This window comes from Penaeus chinensis, chromosome 41, assembly GCF_019202785.1.
Source record: "Penaeus chinensis breed Huanghai No. 1 chromosome 41, ASM1920278v2, whole genome shotgun sequence".
NCBI lineage: Eukaryota > Metazoa > Arthropoda > Malacostraca > Decapoda > Penaeidae > Penaeus > Penaeus chinensis.
In genome coordinates, this window is record NC_061859.1 from 27,243,621 (window position 1) to 27,254,737 (window position 11,117).

Here is an 11,117-nt window from a genome sequence, read left to right on the forward strand (position 1 = left end):
CTGTCTTGTGGTGTACGAGAGGTGACGGTGATTTCATGCCACAGTCCGATGGCATAGAGTCTTAACGTCCATACTAAGTCTGTACAGAGAAAAAGCAATCGGTAAGAAGTGGCATTGGGAGTATAGGTGACTCATACCGCATACAGATCCTGTGACCATGCAAGTTAGACCCGGCCTTCTGAATGCTTTCTTGAGGGTTGCCACTTACTCCTCACGGTGGCCTGGTATTGTTACTTATATATCGCACAGGGAGATGATCATACTCCCCCGTCTAACATGGGAACTTGAACGGAGGAAGGCAGCGTCACAGGGCACCGAAGAAAGTCACACGACAACAACTTCGAGAGGATGCTTCTAGCGCTAGCCCCTTTTAGTAAGGGTTGGTGTCAAAGAGCATGAAACCAGGGCCATGCAGCTCAATTGTTTTCTGATGTTTTGTTGGCCCCTTCCGTAGTGCCTCTGCAGCTTAGGGCTCGGTTCCACCAATCAGTCCCGGAGCCTTTATCACTGCATACTGATGTGCTAAAAATCCCGGTCAAAGAATACATTAGGTTTGATTTGTCTTGTTCCCAGATAGTTCGCCTTGGTCTGGCCGTAAGGGCGGTAAGCTCTGACCAGATTTAGGTTTCGAAGACATATAATGCCAAAAGACCCCTGCTTTAGAAACACTGTAATAATCTCTTCGCGTGGCCTCCATACGGAATGAACTAGTCTACTTTTCCCACCTGTGTTCGGCAGCTCTAACCTCCTGGGGCCGCCGGGTAGGCCTGTTGCTTCCCTGACATAACCTGACATTACCAAGTCATGGACCAAAAGGGAGAAGACCTTTGTTCTAACTGAGACTAGAATACACCGAGATCCTTGTGTCATTTACACGATGGAAATTACTTAATGCAGATAACTAAGAGAATCGTTACGATGCATCTGTGTTCCATTCTGCCATATCTATGCTTCCTCCACGTGGCTAATGGAAGATGTCGCATAAGGATCCTTGGGTGTCCGCAATTCACACTTGGACCGGATCTCTTCTGGCAGAAGTAACGAACACTAGGAATGGCTCAGTGTTATGACAGACACTGAAGGTCGCCAATGAGTGGCAGGGCGAAGAGGCAGCGCTAGCAATGCAGTGCATACATTAATATGTTTTTCGTCCCAAGGCCTTCTTCATCCGGGTGGGAGTGCTGTAAGCAGGATGACTACGACAGGCCACCTGCTCATCAAAGGGTCGGTGGCAGAGGAATGTCTTGTGGAAGGCAGGCCAGCGAATGGGAAGTCTGCGCGTTACCCCTGAGCTAGTTAGGCGCAGTGAGCCTTCGTAAAGTCATTTGGGGTGATGTATCTGAGGCCTCCTTGCTGCACTTGCCTCCTGGAGCGCGAGCATGCACCTCCCGCAGATGGGGCCGCCGGTTAGGCTCGTTGCTTCCCTGTGGCAGCTGCAATCCTAGATCAATCCAGCTGCCATGGATACAAAACTGAGTCGGGAAATGGTTACAGATATGCCTCTGTTAACAGGCTACTTGATGCCCCCCTAGTTGCACCTCTGACATGGTATGCATTGATGACTCTGAGCAAGTTTCTGCAGTTTCAGTGAAAGCAAGAGGAAGAGGCAAGGCGTAGTGGAAAAATAAAAATCTCAAATCCATTAATGCTAGGGAGTTATCGCACATCGCAATCACAACAAAGGTTTTCAAAATGCAACGTGACTATAATAGCAAAAACAAGAAAGAAAGAGTCATCTTTCTTTTTATGGAGACATTAAAGTTATAATAAAAGACCATTCCATCTAACATTCATGTAAAAATATAAGTACCCTTTTCTCAAAGAAAAGCAGAAACAAAAATCTTATCATACATCGATATCAAGGATGAATGATCTTTCCCCTTCTGCGTACCTTATAGAGACAGCCTACAAGATTCTCAGAGAAAGAAAGCTGTGGCAAATGTATACCTATGTAAGAGAGCGAATAACGATGAGGGAATGGCAGCCAACGTGATCCGATGATGTTCCTCAGAATTCACTCCTAGGGAGCCATGGGATCGAAACTCCTTTATTGTCATTTTGCTTTTCTCTCTCCTGCCTTTCGACTGACTTTGTATCTGCTTACAAACGCAGCAGTACTAATTAAACTTAACAAAGCATATGATATTGTTTTAGGTATATGAATTTCAATCATCCAAAGATAACTAGCAAAAGATAAAATGCACAGTGTGCACATTGGCAGTTTCACTCAATATAAAGCGTTTTGCTTGTGAATTTTTCGTCTTCATAACCGTATTTTTATTCTGCGTTTGGTGCCGTTGATCTTAGTCATTAGTGTTTTCAATTTGGAAAAAAAACATCGAAATAGTATGAGTACCCGCTTCAATCTCACGATTAGTAACTACGAAAAATACTTAAATACTAATACAATCCTCCAATCCACTAATCCTAACGCCATATCCCCTGCCCTTCAAGGTTAAGACAGGATGTTGCGGTTTGGATCCTACAACGGGTCGCGGGAAACAGATTCACCTGCTGCAGATCCTCTTGCTGCCCTTCATCCCCATCATGGGGGCCCCTTTTAAACCCCGAACTTTCCCTCAAACCCGGGCCCCCCAGGGCCCCCCCCGAGTAAAAACCAAATAAAAGGGGCCAAAGCCCGGAAAAAAACCATCGACCCCCGGTGAAAAAGAAAAAAGGGGGAAAAACAGGGGGGGGAGGGGGGAAAAGGGGGGAAAAGGGAAAAGGGGGGAAGGAAAAAGGGAGGGGAAAAGGAAGGGAAAAACAGGGAAAAAGGGGAAGGGGGGGGGAAAAAAAGGGGAAAGGGGAAAGGAAAAGGGAAAAAGGGGAAAAAGGGAAGGGGGGGGAAAGGGAAGGGAAGGGGGGGGAAAAGGGGAAAGGGGAAGGGGGAAAAAGGGGGGAGAAAGGGGGGAAAGGGAAAAGGGGGGAGAAAAAAAGGGGGGGAAGGAGGGAAAAAGGGGGGGAAGGGGGAAAAGGGGAAAGGGAGGGAGAAAAAAAAGGGAAAGGGGGAAAAAGGGAAAAGGGAAAGGAAAGGGAAAAAAAGGGGGGAAAAAGGGGGGAAAAGGGGAAGGGGAAAGGGGGGAAAGGGGGGGAAGGGGGGAGAAAGGGGGGGAAGGGAAAAAGGGGGGGAAAAAAGGGAAAAAGGGGAAAGGGAAAAAAAAAAGGGAGAAAAAAAAAAAAAGAAAGGGGGGAGAAGGGAAAAAAAGGGAAAAAAGGGAAAAAGGGAAGGGGGGAAAAAAGGGGGGGAAAAAAAAAGGGAAAAAAAAGGGAAAAAGGCCCCCGGGGGGAAGGGAAGGGCCCCGGGAGGGGAAAGGGGAAGGAAAAAAAAGGGGGGGAAAGGAGGGGGAAAAAGGGAGGGAAAAAACAGGGGGGGAAAAAAGGGGGGCCCGGGGAGGGAAGGGGGGGGGAAAGGGGAAGGGCCAAAGGGGGGAAAAAAGGCCCCGGGAAGGGGAAGAAAGGGGAAACCCAAGGAAAAAAAACAAGGAGGGAGAAGGGGGGGAGGGAGGGAAAGGGGAAGGGCCAAAAAAAGGGGAAGGCAAAGGAGGGGGAAAGGGAACAAGGAAAAAAGGGAAGGCCCCAAAAGGAGGGAGAAAGGGAAGGCCCCCCCCAAAAAAGGGAAACCAAGGAGGGAAAGGGAAAGGGGGGGGAAGGGGGGAAAGGGGGAGGGGAAAAAAGGAAGGGAAAAAAAAGAAAGTTTTGTTAGATGTAAATACCCCCAACTGGAAAAAAGTTAAAAAAAAAAAAAAAAGTTTGTTTTGGGTTTCCCCAACCCGGGGAAAAAGCAAAATTTGAACGATAAATGAAAATTTATAAAAAAGGCCCTTAAAAACCCCAAAAAATTAAAAAAGGATAAAATAGAAAAAATCAAGAAAAAAAAAGCAAAACCCCCCCAAAAACCTTAAAAAAAAGGGTTTTGCCCCAAACCCGTTTAAAAATCAAAAGATAAAATCAAACTATCAAAAAATTTAAAAAACTACCCCCAAAATTAAAAAAACCAAAAGATTTCAAATAAAAAATATTTGGGTAAAAAACGGAAAAAAAGTAATGAACTGGAATTTAAACATGATAAATTTAAAGAAATGTTTTTTACCCGGGGGTAAAAAAATATGATAATGGAAAAGTAATGGCCCCAAAATAAAAAAAAAATAAAAAAACAACAGCCCCGACGAGCGAAAAACAACGAGAAAGACGCCGGGGGGGCGGGTGGCCCGGCCCCCTGCTTTGGGCCTTTCCCCAAAAACAAATTGGAAAAACCGCGGCCCTCCCCAAACCCCCCTGGGCCCCCTCTCCAAAGGTGTTTTGGGGTGGCCAAATACTTCGGCCCCCGGGGACTCAAAAACCCGAAAAAACCCTTTTCATCGGGCCCCCCCTCCCCCCAAACCCCAAACCCCCCCCCTCGGAAAAAAACGAAAATTTCCCTGAACACCAGCCCCGAAAATTTTTTTGAATTTTTGGGGTCACCCGGGCAGGTAATAACCCCTTCCCTTTTTTTTTTAGAGGGTTTTTTTCCGGAATTTTCTGGCGGGACCTTTTCCCCCCTTCTAATTTTTTAAAAAACTATTTTAAAGGGTTGGGTTTAGTATATTTCCCGTAAAAAGTTTTCGAAAAAGGCGGAAAAGGATTTTTTTTCCCCTTTCTTCCTACTGCGGGGTTTTTTTAAAAGTTTTTTTAAATTTTTTTTTTTTTTGCGCGCCCCCCCCCCCCCCCCCCCTCCCTTTTTTTACCCCCCCCAATTTTACCCGCAAAAGGGGGGGCAGAAAAAAAACCCGGGGGGAAAATTTCGCGAGGGAAAATTCCCGGAAAGGGGAAAAAAAATTTCGTTTCAGCAAAATAAAAATGCCAAAAGAAAAAAAGAACTTTCTCAAATTCCCCCTTTTCCATCTCCCACGCCTAAAAACCCCCGGGGAAAACCGGAAAAACTCCGTTTTCAAATTTTTGATTGTTGGGGCGCAAGACCTCCTCGCCCAAAAGGGGAAAATCGTTTCCCCCTTTTTTTTTTCCCCTCCACCCCAGGGAGATGGCATTTTCCTTCAAAAGCACGCGATTTTTGGGGGGGTGGGGGAAACCCTAACCCTCTTTTGTTTTAGAGACTTTAAAATTTTTTTTTCTGCAAGGTTTTTTAAAGTGTTTTTCCTTTTTTCCCTTTTTTTAGTAAAAAAGGGCCCCCGGAAAAAAATTGGGGGTCCGGCCCCCTGGGCCCCTTTGTAGACCGAAAAAGTGTTTTTTTTTTCTAACGGTGTGGAAAAAAGGGAATTTTTTTTTTGGGTTTCAAATTTCCCTTATTCCCCCCTTTCCAAACCCCCATCATAAAAGAAAAGCCCCCCAAGATAAAAAAGGGGGTTTAAAGGGGCAACCCCCCCCCCCTCCTTGGGGCCTCGGTTCCCCCCATGAAACCATTTGGGCCCTGGGACAAGGGGAGGAAAAATTTTTTCAGGGCCCCCCCTTAAAGGGGCCCGACCTTTTCCCCGCAAAATTTTTTTTTGGTTTTTTAAATTCCCCCACTTTCCTTTTATACTTCCCCACTGCAATTTTCCCCCAATATCCCCCCCCATTGGGCCCTCCCCCACCCCCCCCGGGTAAAGGGGAAAAAAGGGAGGGAATTTGGGGGGGGGGGTGGGGGGGTGGGTTTTTGTGGGGGGGGGGGGGGGGGGGGTGCACAAAAAAAGCCCCCCTGTAAATTTAGCCCGCCCAGGACTGAGAAGCATATACGATGCACTTTTAAAATTTGGGGGATCTCCCCGGGGCCCCCCCATTTAAAAAATTTTTCTTTTAAATTATTACCTTAGGAAAAAAAGCAAATTTTATTCGCCCGCCCGGGATTCCCCCCTAACCCCCCTTGAATTTTTTTAAACCCCCTGGTTTTTTATTCATCCCGTCTAAAACTAAACTGGGGGCCCCAGCTATCCCATTCCTTTACCTTTTATCCCCCCCCCCCCCCCCCTCTCCCCCTCCCCCTCTCTCTCCTTCCCCCCTCTCTCCCCCTCCCCCCCTCCCCCCCTCTCCCCCTTCCCCCTCCCTCCCCTCTCCCCCCCTCCCCCTCCCTCTCTTAATTTTTCCCTTTTGGCCCCCTCTTCCTCCCCTCTCTTACCTTAAAATCCCCCCCCCCCCCCTTCCTTTCCCCCTCCCCCTCCCTTTCCCGCCCCCCTCCCTCACCTTCTTCCCCCTCTTTTCCCCCTTTTTCCCCCCCCTCCCCCCCCCCCCCCGGTCCCCCCAACTTCCCCCCCTCAAAAACCTTTCATTCTGACCTCCCGAAACAAGAAACCTGGGAAAGGAACCCCCCACGCCCCGGTACCCCCCCCCAACCCCTCACTCGAAAGTCGCCCCCGGAAAGGGTTTTGGGCAGGACGAAAAAATCGGGCCCCCCGACTTCCCCACCCAAAGGGCCCCCGAGTAACCCTTTTACCCAGCCCGGGGGTTTCCTGGAAACCCCCCCCTACCAAAAAAGAAACCGTAAAGAGAAATTCCCCCCGGTTTAGCATTCCCCCCCTCTGCCCCGGGGCCCTTTGTTTTTTGGGCTTTTGGGTTTTCCCCCGCGGTTCCCCCCAAAGGGCCCCCCTAGGTAGGCCCCAAAACCCCCGAGTTTCCCCTTTCCCAGTATCTTGCCTAAATAATTTTTGGTTAAAAAGAAAATTTTAAATTGGGCCCCGGTTTTTTGGGTTTTTTTACATATTAATTAAAAAAATTATATAAATAAAATAAGAAGTTCCCCCATCTATGATTTTTCAAAATAAACCAAAATTTTTTAAAAGGTAAAAACAAAGAATAAGTGTTCCCAAAAAAATCTATTTCTTTAAATTTTTTTGAGAAACCCCCTGTATGTCCCTTTGGCCCAATCCAAACATTGGTTTTTTATATGAAAATTTTTTTTTTTGGGTTTTTTTTGGGGGTAGAAATTAAAATTTTTTGGATCTTTCCCAGTGCCCCCGTTTTTTTTGGTCTTGAAATATTAGGGTCTTTTCCTTTTTTTTTTTTTTCCCTTTTTTTTTTTTTTTTGATATTATTTCGATCTTGTGATTTTTTAAAAGGGCCCTTAATAAGGAAAACTAGGAAATTTTGAGTAAAACCCCCCTCATTTGAAAATTATTTTCTGAACCTTTTGAATTTTGGCCCCTTTTAAATTTTTTGGGTTTGAAAAATTAAGTTTTTTTTCCCCAAGGGCCAACCAGTTTTTTTATATGATTTAGTGTTTTTTTTTTTTTTTTTCAAACCCCCGGCCCCCAATTTGGTTGGTGGGGAAAGGGGTTGGTTTTTTTTAAAGGAAAAAAGAATTTAAAAAGAAAAAATGGAAAAAAATAATGAGGGGGAAAAAATTAAAGAAAAAGAAGGTAAAAAAAATAATTTAAAAATGAAAAAAAATAATAATAAATTTAAAAAAAATAATAATTTTTAATTTAAAAAAATAATGATAAGGGGGAAAAAAAATGATGGAAAAGAAAAAGAATTGGGGTGAAGATGATGAAAGATAAAAATAATTTATTTAAAAATTAAAAAAATGAAATAATAATAATAAAAAAAAATAATAAAAAAAAATTTAAAAAAAATAATGTTCATGAAAAGGAAAATCGTAATAATGGGGGAAATAAAAAATAAGTAAAGACGATTAAAAAAAAATGGAAAAAAAAGGAGTTGGTTTAAAGTCCCCCGTAATAATAATAATGAAAATACAGTAATGGGTAATTATTATTATAGCAATGATAATGTTAATGGAAAAAAATTTTGGTTCTCTCTCTCTCTCTCTCTCTCTCTCTCTCTCTCTCTCTCTCTCTCTCTCTCTCTCTCTCTCTCTCTCTCTCTCTCTCTCTCTCTCTCTCTCTCTCTCTCTCTCTCTCTCTCTCTCTCTCTCTCTCTCTCTCTCTCTCTCTCTCTCTCTCTCTCTCTCTCTCTCTCTCTCTCTCTCTCTCTCTCTCTCTCTCTCTCTCTCTCTCTCTCTCTCTCTCTCTCTCTCTCTCTCTCTCTCTCTCTCTCTCTCTCTCTCTCTCTCTCTCTCTCTCTCTCTCTCTCTCTCTCTCTCTCTCTCTCTCTCTCTCTCTCTCTCTCTCTCTCTCTCTCTCTCTCTCTCTCTCTCTCTCTCTCTCTCTCTCTCTCTCTCTCTCTCTCTCTCTCTCTCTCTCTCTCTCTCTCTCTCTCTCTCTCTCTCTCTCTCTCTCTCTCTCTCTCTCTCTCTCTCTCTCTCTCTCTCTCTCTCTCTCTCTCTCTCTCTCTCTCTCTCTCTCTCTCTCTCTCTCTCTCTCTCTCTCTCTCTCTCTCTCTCTCTCTCTCTCTCTCTCTCTCTCTCTCTCTCTCTCTCTCTCTCTCTCTCTCTCTCTCTCTCTCTCTCTCTCTCTCTCTCTCTCTCTCTCTCTCTCTCTCTCTCTCTCTCTCTCTCTCTCTCTCTCTCTCTCTCTCTCTCTCTCTCTCTCTCTCTCTCTCTCTCTCTCTCTCTCTCTCTCTCTCTCTCTCTCTCTCTCTCTCTCTCTCTCTCTCTCTCTCTCTCTCTCTCTCTCTCTCTCTCTCTCTCTCTCTCTCTCTCTCTCTCTCTCTCTCTCTCTCTCTCTCTCTCTCTCTCTCTCTCTCTCTCTCTCTCTCTCTCTCTCTCTCTCTCTCTCTCTCTCTCTCTCTCTCTCTCTCTCTCTCTCTCTCTCTCTCTCTCTCTCTCTCTCTCTCTCTCTCTCTCTCTCTCTCTCTCTCTCTCTCTCTCTCTCTCTCTCTCTCTCTCTCTCTCTCTCTCTCTCTCTCTCTCTCTCTCTCTCTCTCTCTCTCTCTCTCTCTCTCTCTCTCTCTCTCTCTCTCTCTCTCTCTCTCTCTCTCTCTCTCTCTCTCTCTCTCTCTCTCTCTCTCTCTCTCTCTCTCTCTCTCTCTCTCTCTCTCTCTCTCTCTCTCTCTCTCTCTCTCTCTCTCTCTCTCTCTCTCTCTCTCTCTCTCTCTCTCTCTCTCTCTCTCTCTCTCTCTCTCTCTCTCTCTCTCTCTCTCTCTCTCTCTCTCTCTCTCTCTCTCTCTCTCTCTCTCTCTCTCTCTCTCTCTCTCTCTCTCTCTCTCTCTCTCTCTCTCTCTCTCTCTCTCTCTCTCTCTCTCTCTCTCTCTCTCTCTCTCTCTCTCTCTCTCTCTCTCTCTCTCTCTCTCTCTCTCTCTCTCTCTCTCTCTCTCTCTCTCTCTCTCTCTCTCTCTCTCTCTCTCTCTCTCTCTCTCTCTCTCTCTCTCTCTCTCTCTCTCTCTCTCTCTCTCTCTCTCTCTCTCTCTCTCTCTCTCTCTCTCTCTCTCTCTCTCTCTCTCTCTCTCTCTCTCTCTCTCTCTCTCTCTCTCTCTCTCTCTCTCTCTCTCTCTCTCTCTCTCTCTCTCTCTCTCTCTCTCTCTCTCTCTCTCTCTCTCTCTCTCTCTCTCTCTCTCTCTCTCTCTCTCTCTCTCTCTCTCTCTCTCTCTCTCTCTCTCTCTCTCTCTCTCTCTCTCTCTCTCTCTCTCTCTCTCTCTCTCTCTCTCTCTCTCTCTCTCTCTCTCTCTCTCTCTCTCTCTCTCTCTCTCTCTCTCTCTCTCTCTCTCTCTCTCTCTCTCTCTCTCTCTCTCTCTCTCTCTCTCTCTCTCTCTCTCTCTCTCTCTCTCTCTCTCTCTCTCTCTCTCTCTCTCTCTCTCTCTCTCTCTCTCTCTCTCTCTCTCTCTCTCTCTCTCTCTCTCTCTCTCTCTCTCTCTCTCTCTCTCTCTCTCTCTCTCTCTCTCTCTCTCTCTCTCTCTCTCTCTCTCTCTCTCTCTCTCTCTCTCTCTCTCTCTCTCTCTCTCTCTCTCTCTCTCTCTCTCTCTCTCTCTCTCTCTCTCTCTCTCTCTCTCTCTCTCTCTCTCTCTCTCTCTCTCTCTCTCTCTCTCTCTCTCTCTCTCTCTCTCTCTCTCTCTCTCTCTCTCTCTCTCTCTCTCTCTCTCTCTCTCTCTCTCTCTCTCTCTCTCTCTCTCTCTCTCTCTCTCTCTCTCTCTCTCTCTCTCTCTCTCTCTCTCTCTCTCTCTCTCTCTCTCTCTCTCTCTCTCTCTCTCTCTCTCTCTCTCTCTCTCTCTCTCTCTCTCTCTCTCTCTCTCTCTCTCTCTCTCTCTCTATGTTAAACCCAGATTTCACTACAATTATCAGGATTTTTATCATTATCATTATCATTATTATTATCACTGTTATTATCATTATTTTATTGTCATTATTATCATTATTTTATTGTCATTATTATAATTTAATTTTCCTATGGTCTTCTTTTTATTCTTCTTCTTATTATATTATTACTATTATTATTTTTATTATTGTTGTTATCAGTCTTTATATAAATATATAATTTTCATTATCATTATGTTGTTATTACTATTATTATTATTATTATTATTATTATTATCATAACTACTATTACTACTATTAATATTATTATTATCATTATTAATACTATAATTATTATTATTGTTATTATTATTATTATTATTATTATTATTATTATTATTATTATTATTATTATTATTATTATTACTGCTATCATTATTATCATTTTCATTATCGTCATTATTATAAGTCCTATTATTGTAATTATTATCATTGTTATTATACTTACCATTATAATTTTTTTTCATCAGATCATCATACTAAATCATTATAATAATAGGGATAAATGTAATAATAATAATTATCGTAAAAATGATACTAAAATAACAATAACATTATTAACAATAACTAAAAACAACGAAGATAAATTAATAATAATGGAAATAATAAGGATAAAGGTGATAAAAATAATGATGATAATGATGATAATAATAATAATAATAATAATAATAATAATAATAATGATAATAATAATAATGATTATCATAATAATGGTATTATAATTATGATAATGATAATAATGATTATAATGATTATTAATGATTATTTAACAATGGTAACAAGGATGATAATGATAATAATAATGATATAATAATAATAAAAAAGTAATAATGATAATGTAAAAAAAGATTATTATTAAAACAAAATAATAATGGTAATAGTAGTAGTAGTAATAATAATGATAACAATGATAACACTAATAATGATGCTTCTTATACTTTGACTGATAAAAATGATGATAATGAAAGTATTAATAATATTCATAACAACAATGATAACAACAACAACAACAATAATAATA

At 43.0% G+C, this 11,117-nt stretch overlaps 1 protein-coding gene across 1 annotated transcript in view; it reads left to right on the forward strand.

Annotated features, from left to right (window-relative positions):
* The first annotated feature begins 1,864 nt into the window (after window positions 1-1,864).
* The window catches only part of LOC125047598 (atrial natriuretic peptide receptor 1-like), a 44,561-nt gene continuing 35,308 nt past the window's right edge, over window positions 1,865-11,117 (forward strand). Inside the window, exons 1-3 of the mRNA XM_047645878.1 lie at window positions 1,865-1,951; window positions 2,455-2,610; window positions 6,549-6,559. Coding sequence (XP_047501834.1) covers window positions 1,865-1,951; window positions 2,455-2,610; window positions 6,549-6,559 — 254 coding nt within the window. The remainder of the gene's footprint in view (window positions 1,952-2,454; window positions 2,611-6,548; window positions 6,560-11,117) is intronic.